General features: G+C 38.2%; 1 protein-coding gene across 9 annotated transcripts in view; it reads right to left on the bottom strand.

Annotated features, from left to right (window-relative positions):
- Positions 1–18422, bottom strand: part of glyr1 (glyoxylate reductase 1 homolog (Arabidopsis)) — a 91901-nt gene that overhangs the window by 18487 nt on the left and 54992 nt on the right. For all 9 annotated transcript variants that reach the window (XR_015868118.1, XR_015868119.1, XM_088436340.1 and 6 more), the window contains 3 exons: positions 9946–10056; positions 9754–9855; positions 2127–2289 (listed from right to left, as the gene is read on the bottom strand). Coding sequence is in view for 7 of the 9 variants with exons in the window: in XM_088436340.1 (XP_088292466.1) it covers positions 2127–2289; positions 9754–9855; positions 9946–10056 (376 nt within the window). In the remaining 2 variants the exon portion in view is untranslated. The remainder of the gene's footprint in view (positions 1–2126; positions 2290–9753; positions 9856–9945; positions 10057–18422) is intronic.

Here is an 18422-nt window from a genome sequence, read left to right as displayed (position 1 = left end):
TTAGAAAAGACACATAAAGCACATTAGAAATTAGGGGCTACCAAATACCAAACACACCTCCAATTCGATATTAAAAATCATAAGAGAAATCCGCTTCCTGTAATGTTTCTGTCCGAGACGCACTTTGTCATAACGTTACAACGCAGCCCAGGAAGTCAAGCTTGCACGGCAAGAAGCACAAAACAGTTTCCTCATTTCTTAATTCCCGCTGCAGGCGAATAACTTTCTGATATCTATCTCGAAGTTACACTTATGCTTTCAGCCAATAGTCTTAACAGGCAAAAACGTCTTTTATTCGGCACACATTTTTCTATTTTTTAGTCCTAAACAGGCAAAATTTTAAGGATTTTGGAGAAATTTAGGGGTATGTTAGAATTTAAGCAATGGTGGTTACGCACGCTTTCGATCATTTTTATTGTTTAGACTATCGACCAAAAACAGCCAGTGTGCTCAGTGAAGGTTTAAGTCAATTCAAAATAATATTCTTAACTTGTTGTTGTTGGCTAAATTGACTGACTTCTTGTAGTGATTCTCACCATCTGCCATGCTCTCGCACACTAACAAAATATCATCTACACGTGAATTAATTACCATATTAGTTAGCCATGTGCGCATTGTCTATGTGGAGCGAACACAGCAGCAATGAAATACTATACTAAGTAGTATGTGGTCCATAAGTGTTTTCCAGCTCGCTCTGGCCTTCTTGTGTGGTATGTCTATTGGAGAGTCTAAATTGTCCTTAGGTGTGATTGGTTCCACGAATGGTTGTTTGTCCCTCTGTGCCCTTCAATTGGATTGCAACTTGTTCAGGCCTGCCTACTGCCTGAAGACAGCTAAGTTAGGCACCAACAAGCAAGCGACCCTATTGAGGATAAGCAGCTATAGAAAGTGGATGGATGGCTGCATGAATGATTGCATTCATTTAAACAGAAATTTCAACAACAGGTGACGCAGTGACTTTTTTTTTTTTTTTTACTGAGCCTGGAGGATGTGTGTGTGCGCGTGCGTGTGTGTGTGAGGGAGTGTGTGAATGAGAGCGAGCGAGAGAGTGAGAGATTTTCAACTATCGCTGTTCTACTGGTCAAACCATAACCCATTTTCAGCAATTTAACAGAAAAGAAAAGTCAACAGTGCCGGCTGTTCAAAAAAGAATGGACGTCGAAAAGTTTTTCCACTTAAGTTTGGTCCAAGGCTGTATATGTCTTATTTGCAAAGAAATCGCTGCCGTTTCAAAATAATTTAACATCAGCCATCACTTTTCCACCACACATTCTAATTCCGCCAGCACCTTTTCACCTCAAGAACGTACAGCTACCGCTGACAGTTTGGTACCTAGCTTGCAGGCTCAACAAATAATCTCTCAGCAATTAAACAGAAAAGAAAAGTCAAGAGTGCCGACTGTTCAAAAAAGAATGGACATCGAAAAGTTTTTTTCACTGAAGTTTGGTCCAAGACTGTACTGTATGTCTTATTTGCATAGAAACCGCTGCCATTTTAAAAGAATTTAACATCAGCCATCACTTTTCCACCACACATTCTAATTCCGCAAGCACCTTTTCACCTCAAGAACGTACAGCTACCGCTGACAGGTTGGTAGCTAGCTTGCAGGCTCAACAAATAATCTGTATGAAATCTGGTCAAAGAGGACAACCCCAAGCAGGAGATAAGTTACCTACAGTGCATAATTCATCAGGAAGCACTGTGTAAATTTGTGTTGCAGCTTGACCACGTAGTGAAGCCATTGTCAAACTAGTTAACTCTATTTGAGAGAAGAGACTTTACGCTTGACTTCACCAGTTTATTAATTTTGTTTAAGAAACTAAAGCTGATCACATGGACTTACTGTAGTATATTCGTGTCAGCTGGTTAGGTTTTAGAAAAGTATTGATATTGAAATTGTTTGATATGTACTGTTAACAAATGTAGTTTTTTTGTATGTTCCGTATCTTGTTGCAGACTGGGTACAATAAAAAAAAAAAAAAATTGACGGATGGGCCCGTCTGTCAAATCCAAAGTCATTCTGGAGCCTGAGCCAAAAAGTTTGTCCACCCAGGGTCTATGTCTAACAGTGGGAAAAAAAAAAAAAAGGAACCACACAATGGTTGGTGTCATTTGACACTACATACCCAAGAAGAAGGAAGTCTTGCCCATGGCCTGAAAGCAACTGCTGCAGTCCTCATAAACTGTTCGGTCACCGGCTGCCAAGATGACCAACATTCCATCATTAGAGAGTTGCTGGCTTCCAGCCACTGGAGCCTCCAGGAAACGTCCACCCCTTGATGTTATTACCTGATAAAACAAGACAAGCAAAAAAAACATAGTTAATGGGTCATTCCAGAATTGGAGGACATTTTATGACCCACTCATCCAATTTTAAATAATCCAAATAAAAAATAATGAAACATGCAGTTTCTGAGTAAATATACTTATTCCAAGACCAAATTTTTAAAAACTAAGAAAAAAAGTACTTGGAAATTGTTTTAAATACACCAGATAGTCTGGAGAACCCCCTAAAATTACATTTTTCTCTTGTCCCACACCGTATAATGACCAAAGTGAATCTCAAATAAAAGAGTTCAACTGGACTTCAAATTTCTTTTTTTTGTGTGTTATTGCATTGCTGTCTCTTGCAACTGTGTGAACATGTTTTACTAGTTAACAGAACGTTTCAAATAATAATTATTATACATGGAATGTGTGTCCCACATGCATGCAACCCTGTGACCATAACTTTTTAGAATGGTAGAAGAAAAAACAGTTAATCACATGAAACACTTTACAAAAGAATGGCTAGAGCAGGGGTCGGCAACCCAAAATGTTGAAAGTGCTATATTCGACAAAGAAAAAAAAAATTGTCTGGAGGCGCAAAAAATTGAAATTAAAATTAAAAGCCTTATATAAGCCTTATGATGAAGGCAACACATATTGTATGTACTGTATCTATAGTAGCTACACACGTGGACAAAATTGTTGGTACCCCTCAGTTAAAGAAGGAAAAGTCCACAATTCTCACTGAAATCACTTGAAACTTACAAAAGCAACAATAAATAAAAATTTATTGAAAATTAAATAATCAAAATCAGCCATCACTTTTGAATTGCCAATTAACATAATTATTTAAAAAAAAAACTAATGAAATAGGCCTGGACAAAAATGATGGTACCTCTATAAAAGATTGAAAACTATTTGACCAGATTGACATGATTAACTCAGGTGTGTCCTTTAATTGACATCACAGGTGTTTCCAAACTCATAATCAGTCAGTCTGCCTATTTAAAGGGAGACAAGTAGTCACTCTGCTGTTTGGTGAAAAGGTGTGTACCACAATGAACATGGACAACAGAAAGCGAAGGAGAGAATTGTCCCAGGGCATCCGGAAAAAAAATTTAGACAAACATCTTAAAGGTAAAGGCTATAAGACCATCTCTAAACAGTTTGAAGTTCCTGTGACAACAGTGGCTCATATTATTCAGAAGTTCAAGACCCACGGGACAGTAGCCAACCTCTCTGGACGTGCCCGTAAGAGGAAAATTGATGACAAATTGAAGAGACGGATCGTTCGAATTGTATCCAAAGAGCCCAGAACAACCTCCAAAGAAATTAAAGGTGAACTCCAAGGCCAAGGTACATCAGTGTCAGATCGCACCATTCGTCGTTGTTTGAGCCAAAGTGGACTTCATGGGAGACGACCAAGGAGGACACCACTGCTGAAAAAAAAATCATAAAAAGCGAGACTGGAATTTGCAAAAATGCATGTTGACAAGCCACAAAGCTTCTGGGAGAATGTCCTTTGGACAGATGAGACCAAACTGGAGCTTTTTGGTAAGGCACATCAACTCTATGTTCATAGACTCAAAAACCAAGCATACAAAGAAAAGAACACTGTCCCTACGGTGAAACATGGAGGAGGCTCAGTAATGTTTTAGGGCTGCTTTGCTGCATCTGGCACAGGGTGTCTTGAATGTGTGCAAGGTAAAATGAAATCTGTAGACTATCAAGGCATTCTGGAGAGAAATGTGCTGCCTAGTGTCAGAAAGCTTGGTCTCAGTCGCAGGTCATGGGTCTTCCAACAGGACAACGATCCAAAACACGCAGCCAAAAACACCCAATAATGGCTGAGAGAAACGCATTGGACTATTCTAAAGTGGCCTTCCATGAGCCCAGATCTGAATCCCATTGAACATCTGTGGAAGGAGCTGAAACATGCCATTTGGAGAAGACACCCATCAAACCTGAGACAACTGGAGCAGTTTGCTCATGAGGAGTGGGCCAAAATACCTGTTGACAGCTGCAGAACGCTCATTGACAAATACAGAAATCGCTTAATTGCAGTGATTGCCTCAAAAGGTTGTGCAACAAAATATTAAGTTATGGGTACCATCATTTTTGTCCAGGCCTGTTTCATTAATGTTTTTTTAAATAATTATGTTAATCAGCAATTCAAAAGTGATGGCTGATTTTGATTGTTTAATTTTCAATACATTTTTATTTATTGTTACTTTTGTAAGTTTCAAGTGATTTCAGTGAGAATTGTGGGTTTTTCCTTCTTTAACTGAGGGGTACCAACAATTTTGTCCACGTGTGTATATTAGCCTACTTTTAACAACAAATACAAAATGAACCTTCATGATTAAATGTTTTACTGCAGTGCATCCGGTTGATAATGATGCACCACGTGACTACTCTGTTGTCCGATGCCACCTCAAGTTTAACTTCGTTTCAATATTAAGGAATCATGTTTCATTGCTTTGATGAAATTACATAAATGAAGTAATGAAATCAGATTTTTGATGTTTTTATTTTAAAGATTCGAAAAAACTACAAAATGGAACGTACATAACATGCCCCTTATCTGGCCAACACAGTGCAATAAAACGCAGGCTGCAATTAGAGTATAAAAATAAAACATCAGCCTTTTGAAAATGTAAAGCACATAAAATCAAATCAATACAGTTCAGGTTTGATGTCTGTGCAAATGCCAACAAGTCAGTGCAAGGGTAAAACGAAAAAGCATCCTTTTTTGACATGTAACCAACACAGCTATCCTCGGATCTGAGCAACAAAACACAACAATACCCCTAAGTGTCATTCCAAATATATACTGACATAAATCAGATATGGCTTTATAAAAACAGGCCCTTTGTTACAAAATATGTACCTATGACAGGATTGTGTTCTTACCCATTTAATGTGACTTCTGTTTTCGGACGTCAATGTCAGCTTCTCAACATCGGGCATGTAAGATGTGACTTTAATCTTGACACAGGACTGCAAGCTAAGTAATGCAATCGCACATTTTCTATCGCGTCCAACTGGGTACTCGGCTGCAAATATAGCATGCCTTCCCTGAAAATGCCTTTCCACATTGCTCTTTTTGTTATTTGACAACTTCTCGCTACAGAGCAAACCTTCAGGCAATCCTTCTGCATTGGCAACAAATGCAAACGATTCGGTCCAAGAAACGTTGAATCCTCTGTTCTCCTCAGTTACTGTATTTTTCCCTTTTTCCCTTAGGCTCATGGCTGCCGGTTTGTTTACAACGGCCACTTGGCTTGCAACCTGCCCTGCTAATAGAAACGCGTGTCGCAGGCTATGACGTAATTCTTCGTTGACAGAAATGTTGAAATGTAGTATTTATTCTACACATTTTTAAAACATTGGAAAACGTTATGAATGTTTGTGTCATGTTTTTCCTCCTACAGAAACCATATTAAAAGAAAAAAATATTTCCCCCCATCTTTTTCCATGTTCAAACATTTTTGAAAAAGCTCCAGGGAGCCACTAGGATGGCGTTAAAGAGCCGCATGTGGCTCGAGAGCTGCGGGTTGCCGATCCCCGGGCTAGAGCAAAGCTATGTCCTCTCTTCTATTTTTCAGATTCTTATAAAATAGTGAGCCTTACTTGAATGTCTCACTTTATTAATCCTGTTATGCATACAATCAGAATAAGACAATGATTTTTAGATCATTTTCTTTCTTATTACATAAATAAGATTGTCTTCCTGGCCAGCAATAACAGCTAGCTAAACAGCTAGTTTCTACTCCTGAGAAAAAGCTTAATGTAAGAGCAGATTTGCAACCTTGTTACTCTAATTTGAGTAACAAGGTTGCACATCATTCAGTTGGCTTTTATTCTCTAATGGATCTACATCTAAACTCAAAATGGATTGTGGTTGCAGGAACCGCTTCAGTGTGAAGATTACCATCAAATAAATAAAACTATTCAAACAATGAGTTACAATTCATAATAGGGGACACTAAACTAAGTTACAGTAGATGATTTGTTTTTCTCACAGCGTGAAAAATATAACCAGGTGCATCAGGTTCATTTTTAGAAAATAGAAAATAAAAATAAACAAAATCAAAATTCTTATTTTGTTGCATTAAACTTTATATGACAAAAACAAAGCCTTTTCCCTGGGGTCATCAGCACCGCCACTGGCATTACCTCATGCCCCTTGTGCCCACAAAAATAGAAGAAATACTAGTAATTACAAAAACTTTAGTTGAAAACATTGCTTTTAAACAACACCGAGGTAAAACCATAGCTGACAACTGTTCTAAACTGATGTTCTAAAGCACGTGACAAGTTTTCAACTATGTTTTTATCTGAGTTTTGTCTAAAAGCAATGTTTTTGACAAAAACTTCTGTAATTATTAGTATGCTATTTGGGGGTGGGTTTTTTTTTTAGGGAAAAAGTGACAGAAGGTATTATAAGTTATTCAAAGAACACGTCAGTGACTTGGGCTTTTATCTTGTGTCACTTTGATCTATAATCAAAAATAATGTAGCTAGTTTTTCTACTTAATTTATGCCACCCTGTTACCTTAATTTCAAACCTGTTACTGGGTTGAACAATTGTGACCAAAATAATAATGGTTATTTTGGTCAATATTGAAATCACAATTATTATTCACGATTATTCATCATGATTGGACAAACATGCCAATTTATTGCTCTTCTTTTAAAAAAAACAGCATATAAACAAGGAGTCAAGGCTTATAATTACAAATAATAATATTAAACTAAAGTAAATAAAGTAAATAATAATTTAAAGAAATTCACCCAAGACATGGGACAAACTTGGCATAAAGGGCAACACAGCTAATCTTCTTGCTGAGTGCAAACCAATGAAAAAAATGAAGCCTACTTAGAACCGAGCGAATCATTTACTTTTATGCAAATTTTAATCAATTAGCAGTCAAAATGCCATTTTCGGTCATTCCAAACCAAATTCATTCCAATTTTTGGTCTCAATTGACAGCTCGCACTGTCTATATAAGGAATCAGGTGAGAAACTCAACGCCATTTCACACTGGTAAATAATATACAGTGGGCCCCCGGGTTACGAACTTAATCCGTTCAGCGGCTACGCTCGTATCTCGAATTGCTCGTATAGCGGGCAATCCAAACCCATGTTAATTCGTGAATGCGTGCAACGCGCGCAGAAGCCTTAGGTAAAATAATCACGCTGTATACATATATTAATATTGAGTGACATAATCTACTGTACAGTTGCATTAAATAACAAGTACAAAGGAAAAATGACTTTTACCTTTGGAAAGACGTAACTTGGGCTGAGATAAGCAGAGATGAGCAGAGATGAATGCTCGAAGTCAATACGGTAAATCAGATATGCTATTGGTCTTACAGTGTCACAGTAACTTTTTCAGTCAGGGTTTTCTCTACTTCCTTCCATCCCAACCAGCTGTGCCATCAAGCTAGATAAAGGCGTTCGGCCAATAGCATATCGGCACTTCTGTGATTGACGTGTGACGCCGGCCAATAGCATCTCCGTGAGTGAGACCGGGTGACCTTAATCGACCAATAGCATATTGGCGTCTCCTTGACTGACTGATAATTATTCGCACTTTTTTTTTAAACGGTTGGAATGTATTGACATCTTATTGATTAAAACAAATTTAAACCTGTGACGATTTTTTGTCCTGCAATCGGCACACTTAATTTCATGTCAGCTGTTTTTCCCGACGTGAATTGAGCTGGGTGGAGGCGGAGGGGAGGTTGTGTGTGTTGTATTAACTATGCACCACACTTATAGCTTGTTCGAGCGTCAGTTCACTGTTGGCTTCAACTCACAGAATTGCAACAATGGCGCTGTCCCAAAGCATGTCGGGAGGTCGCCGACTAACATGACATGCAGTTTTGTCAAGCAACCATTATATAGCACTGTAATACCACCCGTAACAGGGTGCAGAGATCAACGTCTTGAGTTAATACGGCAACGCAGATAGGCTATTGCTCTTACAGTGTTACAGTAACTCTTTCAGTCATGGTGCAAATCACGGAGATACTAAAACATCATCCTCTTATTTCTTCCTTTACCGCTGCTAGTAATTTTAGAAGCTATGTCTAACAGATAAAGTTTGCAAAGTCTTCAAAACATTCCGTTTTACACTCATTTTCTCTACTTCCTTCCATCCTGTCCCATCAAGCTAGATAAAGGCGTTCGGCCAATAGCATATCGGCATTTCTGTGATTGACATGTGACGCCGGCCAATAGCATCTCCGTGAGTGAGACCGGGTGACCTTAATCGACCAATAGCATATTGGCGTCTCCTTGACTGACTGATAATTATTCGCACTTTTTTTTAAACGGTTGGAATGTATTGACAATTAATTAAAAAAAAACACACATTTAAACCAATGACAATTCTTTGTCCTGCAATCGGCACATTTAATTTCATGTCAGCTGTTTTTCCCTTTAGCTGTACAAACACTACACTTAAATGGTAATATATTTAGACACCGTGAGTGAGACAGTCAGTGTGAGGTTGTAAGACCAATAGCGTTCACGTTACCGCCACAAGTATGACGCAGTTAGGCGAGAACATTTCTACATACTCAATGGCTGGTTTGTCGGAATGCTCGTAAGGCGAGAGGTTTGCTCGTAAGCGGAGGACAAAAATCTCCCTGATCCACGCTCGTAAGGCGAATTGTTCGCAAATCAGGGTGCTCGTAAGCCGGGGGCTGACTGTATTAGGGTAAGTAATGCAGAGGCTTTAGTCATGCAAACATAAGGGAAACATTGTCCTCTGGTGGTAGAATGACAAAGTGCTTGATTTGACATGTTTAGCCAGCTTTTTAAAGGTTAATATCGCCGAGGATCAGCTTAATAAATTGTGGCAGCCAATATCATAATCGCGATAAAAATTCAATTAATTATGCAGCCCTACCAGTTACCATATTGAAAACAATCTTAAATTACCTTTTTTGCTCTTAAGGATGAGACCCATTGCGTTTGAGTAAATGAACACAGTAAATACTGAAACTTCCAAATTAAAACATGCTGTTTTTGAAAATTTGGGTAAGACAGCTTTTGAAAATTATTAAAATTAATTCAAATCAAGTCATACATGAAATCAAATAGTTATTCAGACAGGATGGTACTTTATTTGAATAATGGAAAAGGACTTATATTTCAGAAATCAATTATGTACTTTTTTCATGTTGCTCATTGTTGGTAAAAGAGTTGTACCAAGTATTGTAAACACCAAACTAAACCTGTAATAAAAACTGCATGATTGATCTGAAAGTGACCTAATCAAGCCTATGATATTTTATTACCTATTATTGACGAATATATAGCAGAAAATCAGAAAAGTGAAGGTTTATTTTTCAAACATTCTGAAGGCCAAATTCTAGAATGACCCTGATGCAATTTTTTTTAAAGGTAAAATTAAGTTTTTGGCTAGTGGCATTTGAAAAACCCAAGGTACTATTGTGTCAACCAACCTGTGAGAGCTCTGTAATAGTCTCTGGGTCAACTGTACTCATTTCTACATAACACTTGCCCGGCCTGATTCCCTGCAGCACTCCACTGGGACCCATCACCAACTGGATCAAAACATACGAAGAAAATTCTATTAGCGAAACCAAGACATTCATTCATCATCAATCCAATAATACAACTGTTGTTAATCTTACATCTCTGGCAGCTTTTGGGTCAGAGACACAAGAAAATGTGATGTCACACATTGAAGCCACTTCTGTAGGAGTTCGACCCAACCTGGCACCTTCTTGAATGAACAGGTCACACTGGAACACAATAAAATTTTAACTGGTTTTAAACTTAGTTCACCGAATAAAAAATGAATTTCAAAACTTGTTATAATAATGGTAGTTTTTGCATTAACAATAATTGCTAACAGCTCTGGCAGACGGATCTTCATTCTTAAAAATTAGGGGTGGGAATCTACAGCGGGCAAAAAAAAATTGAGACAGCCACCAATTGTGCACGTTCTCCCACTTAAAAAGATGAGAGAGGCCTTTAATTTTCATCATAGGTACACCAGCTATGAAAGACAAAATGAAAAAAAAATCCAGAAAATCACATTGGTTGATTTCTAAATAGTTTATTTGCAAATTATGGTGGAAAACAGGTATTTGGTCAAAAACAAAATTTCATCTGAATACTTTGTGATATACCCTGTGCTGGCAATGACAGATATCAAAAGTTTTCTGTAACTTCACAAGATTTTCACACACCGTTGCAGGTATTTTGGCCGATTCCTCCATGCAGATTGCTTCCAGAGCCATGATGTTTTGGGGCTGTCGCTGGGCAACACTGATTTTCAACTCCCTCCGAAGATTTTCTATGGGGTTGAGATCTGGAGACTGGCTAGGCAACTCCAGGAGCTTAGCCCCTTTCACACCGCAGGAACTCTTCCGTTGTACCCCGTTGGGTGAGTTCCCTTTTCCGTTCACACCAAAAATTGCCCCAGGTAAGGAAGGTTTTGATAAGCCTCTACCCTGAACCTTTTCAGCTCCGAGTTGCGACTAGGGTCGGAGCCTCTGTACATAGGTAGCTCAAGGGGGGCATGCTTTGCTAACTCTGATTTGCTGGTTGAGCTCGGGGATGTGTTGTTTCGGTATCAGAAGCCACCATTACGCTACATGTTCACTGTGGCCAGTTAAATATTTTAAAATCATGAAACGAGAGAATATTGATAGGTGGATGGGTGCTCTGGAACAGATACTACTGCGAATTAATGGATAAGAGGAGATCCAACTCCAATTTGCTTTAACTACTAGAAAAGGCGAGTCGCTGAGTGGAATGGTCACCATGAGCTATCGTGTTTGTGACGCGGAGCTTTAAAAAAAAAAAAAAAAGAAGACTCTAAGACTATATATATAGTCAATATATATATATATATATATATATATATATATATATATATATACATATATATATATATATATATATATATATATATATATATATATATATATATAAAAAAATTTTAACTTTACAGAATCATCAAATATAACAATGACACTCATATCAGAAAGTATAAACTCTTACACCAATTTGCTTTCACACCTCCTTAAAGAAGACTAATTGTAAGCTAATAACTTACAATGCCGTTATAAATAACAATCTATTACATGTTTCAAGAACAAACAGAACTAGAGCTGCAAGCAGCTATAACGGGCCCTCGCAGACATGAGCACGTTGAAGGATGAACAGTTCTGAGGTATGAACAAATTTGGGTATGAATGTATTCGGCCATATGCAGGCAAAGTGTAGAGGTCAATGTTCTAGAAAAGGTAACATTTGTATTCGCATTTGTCCAACGGGCTCTACTAAGTAATTAGAATCGCAAACTTGGCCAAATTTGAAGAGTCATGATATTTGAGATTCATAATGTTCGCTTTGTCTCAATATTCTCCTGACTAATTTTCAGTGAATTTGCTGAAAGCAGCATAGCAAAGAACATGAAAGTGTAAAAAGTATCTCTTTTGTCTGGTACCAGGTGTCGCTCTTGGTACCGTTAAATTGCTCAAACAGGATTAGCACAGTGAAAAATCTGAAATATTAAGGTTTTTTACACTGGTGGCATAGGAAATATGATTCAAGTATTTTGAAGCCCCGCCCCCATCATATAGATTAGCCGATCTTAATGAGATTTTGCCCAATGGTGCCACTCTGTCAGGTAATGGAGCACCTCAAATGTGAAGTTGATCAGGTCAAGGGTTTTGGTACCGAAAAATGTAGAAAATCGGGCCAAATGCTACATTCAACAATTGATAACTCTGGTTCTGTACATCCTAACATATGGCGCTCTATGATGTTTTTGTAGGTCTTGAGGTCTTACATATACATAAACAATTTCGTAGCTCTAGGTCAAACGGGTCAGAACTGACTCTCGTTTTATGATCACCTGGGCTCCATTACAGTAAGTTTAGATGACTTGAGCAAACTCCGAATTTGGGGTTGCATACAGACCACCCACTTTATCACAAAGTCATAAAATTTGGATACCTTTAATCTCTAAGTCTCAATGCTATTCGGACAAATCTTCAGTACATTTACTCTGACGGGCTTAGCACAACACATGAAAGTTTAAAAATTGACATTTTTGTCTGTGACTAGGTGGCGCTATCATTAAGTTGATAATCAACCATGCATGTATTTTAAAACTATGATGAGTAAAATATTTGTAAAGTTTCAGATTTTTTAAAACTTGCACATTGGAGTTATTAGGGTTTTTGTTGTTCATGGCGAATGAAATTTGAGTTTAAAACACGTATTTTGAAGCCCCACCCCCATCATTTATGTTGGCCGATCACAAAATTTTTCCCAAATGTTCCCCTATGTTAGATAATGGGGCACGCCAAATGTAAAGTTGATCGGGTCAAGGGTTTCGGTACCGAAAAATGTAGAAAATCGGGCCAAATTCTACATTCAACTATTGATAACTCTGGTTCTGTTCATCCTAACATATGCTGCTCTATAATGTTTTTGTAGGTCTTGAGGTCCTACACATAAATAAAAAAATTTGTAGCTCTAGGTCAAATGGGTCGGAAGGGGCTGCAGTTTGAAGGATCATCTGGGTTCAATTACAGCAAGTTTTGCTGATTTGGGAAAACTCTGACTTTGAGATGGTGTACAGACCACCCCCTTTATCACAAAGTTGTAAAATTTGGAAACCCGTATCTCTTAAGTCTTGATGCTATTCGGGCAAAATTTCAGTTCATTTACTTTTACAGACTTAGCACAACACATGAAAGTTCAAAAAATGACATTTTTGTCTGTGACTAGGTGGCGCTATCATTAAGTTGATATTCAACCATGCAGATATTTTAAAGCTTTGACTAGTAATATTCCTGTAAAGTTTCAGATTTTTTCAAGCTTGCAAATTGGAGTTATTAGGGTTTTTGTTGCTCATGGCGAACAAAATTTGAGTTTGAAACACGGATTTTGAAGCCCCACCCCCATCATATATGATAGCCGATCTTCATGAAATTTTTCCTAAGTGTTCCCCTATGTCAGATAATGGGGCACGCCAAATGTGAAGTTGATCGGGTCAAGGGTTTCGGTACCGAAAAATGTAGAAAATCGGGCCAAATGCTACATTCAAAAATTGATAACTCTGGTTCTGTACATCCTAACATATGGCACTCTATAATGTTTTTGTAGGTCTTGAGGTCCTACATATGCATAAAAAATTTCATAGCTCTAGGTCAAACGGGTCGGAAGGGGCTGCCGTTTGAAGGATCATCTGGGTTCAATTACAGCAAGTTTTGCTGATTTGGGAAAACTCTGACTTTGAGGTGGCATACAGACCATCACCCTAATCACAAAGCCGTAAAATTTGAAAACCCATTTTATCTAAGTCTTGATGCTATTTGTACAAATTTTCAGTCCATTTACTCTTTTGGGCTTTGCACAATACATGAAAGTTTAAAAAATGACATTTTTGTCTGTAACTAGGTGGCGCTGTAAATAATTTTAAAATTTATCATGCAGATTTTTAAAGGACATAACTAATAAATTTTCCGTAAAGTGTCAGATTTTTTGAAGCTTGCACATTGGAGTTATTAAGGTTTTTGTTGCTCTTGGCGAAGGAAATTTAACACACATAATTTAAAGCCCCGCCCCCATCATATAAGTTGGCCGATCTTCACGAAATTTCACCCAAATGTGGCCCTATGCGTGATTATGGAGCACACCAAATTTAAAGTTGATCGGCTTAATTGTTTAGGAGCTATTAAGAAGAATTTGCTACCTGCAAACATCCAAAAATGGTCCAAAAAGGCACATAAAAAAAATTCATAGCTCTGGTTCTGTACAACCTAGCATATGGTGTTCTATAACTTTTTTGTAGGGCTTGAGGTGCTATATATGCCAAAAAAATTTCAAAGCTCTAGGTGAAACTGGCCGTGACCCCGGAGAAGTGTTCGACTCTAGGTGGCGCTAAAAATCAATTTTTTAGATTTTATGTATGAAAACACCAAAATACCTAATTTTACAGCAGGCCTGATGAGTGTGCAAATTTTGGTGACTTTTCGTGCATGTTTAGGCCCTCACATTTGGGATTTACTTTGGAGAATAATAATAATAATAATAACTAGAGCTGCAAGCAGCTATAAAGGGCCCTCGCAGACCTGTGCACGTTGAGGTATGAACAGGTCGGGGTATGAACAAGGACTATGAATGATGAAAAATTTGTTGTAGATCACTTCAGTGCAGGACTATTACCAAATATGTAAAATTTAGACAAGGTGGGACGATGTGTGTGGAGTTACTGCAGCTTTTATTGTTCCAATTTTGTGACTTTCAATGCCATATAGGCCACACCCACTGTCGAAACATTGTACTGATTTGTGGGGGGCATAAGGCATGGCCACTGGCTTTTCAGAAAACATTTAAGGGATATCACTTCAAGGGGCTCAGCGGAGTACATAAAAACATTAAGGATTTGCTATATTTTTTTGCTGCCACTAGGTGGCGCTCGTACTATGATTAAAAAATAGGCTTGTAGGTGTGTTTCACATTGGACTCCCATCCCATATATGAAGTTTTGCAAACATCAGATCATCTAGGTCCAATTACAGCAACTTTTACCGTTTTGGTGAGAAATCGGACTTTGAGCTGGCATACAGGCCACGCCTTTTATTGAAAAATCATAAAAGTTGAGAACCTTCATTCTCCACTGTGTCATAGCTTTTCTGATCATTTTTTAGTTCATGTAGTCAAACAGACATTGCACAGTACATGAGAGTGTAAAAAATTAGATTTTTGTCGGCCACTAGGTGGCGCTGTAAATGAATTGGATGTTTATCACATAGCTGTATTAGGGCATGACTTTTAAACTCCCTGCAGGTGTTTCACATGATTTGAAGCTGAAACAGCTGAGTTATTAAGGTTTTTGTCACTCTTGGCGAAGGAAATATTCAAAACAATTTGAAGCTCCGCCCACATCTTACAAGTCATGGGATCTTCACAATTTTTGGGAGATTTGTGCCGCTATATCTGATAATAGTCCATGCCAACGTAGAAGTTAATCGGGTGAACCGTTTAAGAGAAAAAGGCACTAGATTTAGACCGGCTAATGTCTAAGAATGGGGCAAAATTGCACATAAAAAAAATCATAAAAATTATTCTGTACATCTTAGCACATCACTCCTATTGACTTTTTTGTAGGTCTTACAATCCTACATATGCCTAAAAACTTTTATAGTGTTAGGTCAAACCAAACAGGAATGACTCCAATCTTTCGACTAATGACATTTTTTGCAGCCACTAGGTGGCGCTAGCTTTAAACTGGAATATATGTTTGTCGATGTCTTCAGGAATAGATTTTCATCCAATGTGTGAAATTGTGAGAAGATCAGATCATCTGGGTCAAATTACAGCAGCTTTTACTGGTCCGTTAAATTTTCGGAATGAAAAAGGACGTAAAGGCCACGCCCATTATCGAAACTTCGTAAAATTTGGTGGAGGTCAGCAGGGCTGTCTAGAGGCTTGTCACACTTAATTTCAGCGATATTACTTCAAAGGGCTCAGCTACACACGTAAAAATTTTTCAAAAATGCTATATTTTTGGCTGCCACTAGGTGGCGCTCGCACTATAGCAAAAAATGCGTTGATAGGTGTATTCCGCATTGGAAACCCATCAAATATATGAAGTTTAGACAAGATAAGACCATCTGGGACCAAACACAGCAACTTTGTTCGTTTTGGCGAGACATCAGACTGACATTTTTGTTTGCCACTAGATGGCCTTATAAGCAATTGAAGATTTTTTTAAACACTTGTGTTAAGGGCTTTAGTCTCCATGTGTCTGTGAAGTTTCAGATTTTTCTAAGCTTGTATAGCTGAGTTATAAAGGTTTGTTTCACATGTGGCAAAGTAATCATCAAAGGCATAATATAAAGCCCCGCCCCCAACATATTTGATGGCAGATCATCACAAAAATTTGAACAATTGTGCCTCACAGTCAGATAAAACATCACAGCAAATTTGAAGTCGATCGGGTCAAGCGTTTGGGAGAAAAAAGGAGCAGTTCGGGACCTGCAAATGAGCAAAAACGGGCCAAAAGTGCACATTCAAAAATTTATAACTCTCTTTCTGTACATCTGAGCATATGGCTCGCGCTGACTTTTTTGTAGGGCTCGAGGTCCTACATAAGGCTACAAATTTTTGGAGCTCTAGGTCAAACGGGCCGGGAGTGAGAGGCTATTTTCCACTCATAAGGCCATTTTGGGGCCAATTACAGCCACTTTTTTCGTTTTGGCGAGTCATCTGACTTTGAGGTGGCGTGCAGACTACGCCCATTATCGAAAAGTCGTAAAATTTTAAAACCTTAATATTCCATGTCTTAATGATATTCTGACCAATTTTCACTTGTTTTACTCAAACAGACTGAGCACAATACATGAAAGTGTAAAAAATGACATTTTAATCAACCACTAGGCGGCGCTAGTAGTTATTTAAAAAAACTTTTTTTAAAGGTGTTAAAGACATAAGTTTCCATGTATCTATGAAGTTTTAGATTTTTTTAAGCTAGTACAACAAAGTTATTAAGGTTTATGTCACTCTTGGCGAAGGAAAAATTGAACACATAATTTGAAGCCACGCCCCTATCATATATGTCAGCGGATCTGCACCAAATTTCGCACACTTGTGCCCCTATGTGTGAATATGGACCACAGCAAATTTGAAGGTGATTGAGTAAAGCGTTTAGGAGAAACAAGGAGCAGTTTGGGACCTACAAACGTGCAAAAATGGGCCAAAAATGCACATTCAAAAATTCATAACTCTTTTTCTGTACATCTGAGCACATGGCTCGCGCTGACTTTTTTGTAGGTCTCTAGGTCCTACATATGCCAAAAAATTTTCGTAGCTCTAGGTCAAACGGGCCGGGACCAGGTGTACTTTTTCGACCTTAGGTGGCGCTGCAGAGCCATTTTTTTTGCATTGTTTTGGGAAACACAAAAATATCCAATTTTTCACCGGGCCCGACAAATGTGCAAATTTTGGTGACTTTTCGTGCATGTTTAGGCCCTCAAAAATGGAAAAGCGCTGCACAGTAAATAATAATAATAATAACTAGAGCTGCAAGCAGCTATAAAGGGCCCTCGCAGACCTGTGCACGTTGGGGTATGAACAGGTCGGGGTATGAACAAGGAGTATGAACGATGAAAACTTAGTTGTAGATGACTTCAGTGCAGGACTCTTACCAAATATGTAAAATTTAGACAAGGTGGGACAATGTGGGTGGAGTTACTGCAGCTGCTATTGTTCCAATTTTGTGACTTTCAATGCCATATAGGCCACAGCCACTGTCGAAACATCGTACTAATTTGTGGAGGGCATAAGGCATGGCCACTGGCTTTTCAGAAAACATTTAAGGGATATGACTTCAAGGGGCTCAGCAGAGTACATAAAAACATTAAGGATTTGCTATATTTTTTGCTGCCACTAGGTGGCGCTCGTACTATGATAAAAAATAGGCTTGTAGGTGTGTTTCACATTGGACTCCCATCCCATATACGAAGTTTTAAAAATACCAGATCGTCTAGGTCCAATTACAGCAACTTTTATCGTTTTCACGAGACATCGGATTTTGAGTTGGCATAGAGGCCACGCCCTTTATTGAAAAGTCATAAAAGTTGAGAACCTTAATGTTCCAATGTGTCATAGCTTTTCTGACCATTTTTGAGTTATTTTAGTCAAACAGGCATTTCACAGTACATAAAAATATAAAAAATGAGATTTTTGTCCGCCACTGGGTGGCGCTGTAAATGATTTGAAAGTTTATGACATAGCTGTATTATTGCATTACTTTCAAAGGCCCAGGAAAGTTTCAGATGGTTTGAAGCTGTCATAGCTGAGTTATTAAGATTTTTGTCACTCTTGGCAAAGGAAGTATTAAACATAATTTGAAGCTCCGCCCCCATCTTTTATGTCAAGAGATCTTCACAATATTTGGACTATGTGTGCCCCTCAGTTGGATAATGATTCATGCCAAAGTTGAAGGTAATGGGGTGAATCGTTTAAGAGAAAAAGGCACTAGTTTGAGACCAGCTAATGTCTAAGAATGGGACAAAACTGCACATTAAAAAAATTCATGACAATTTTTCTGTACATCCTAGCACATCACTTCTATTGACTT

Source organism: Hippichthys cyanospilos, chromosome 16, assembly GCF_059441005.1.
Source record: "Hippichthys cyanospilos isolate Australia breed blue-spotted pipefish chromosome 16, RoL_Hcya_1.0, whole genome shotgun sequence".
NCBI classification, from domain to species: Eukaryota; Metazoa; Chordata; class Actinopteri; order Syngnathiformes; family Syngnathidae; genus Hippichthys; species Hippichthys cyanospilos.
The sequence above is the reverse complement of the archived record's forward strand: the minus strand, read 5'-3'. Positions and strand labels throughout refer to the sequence as shown.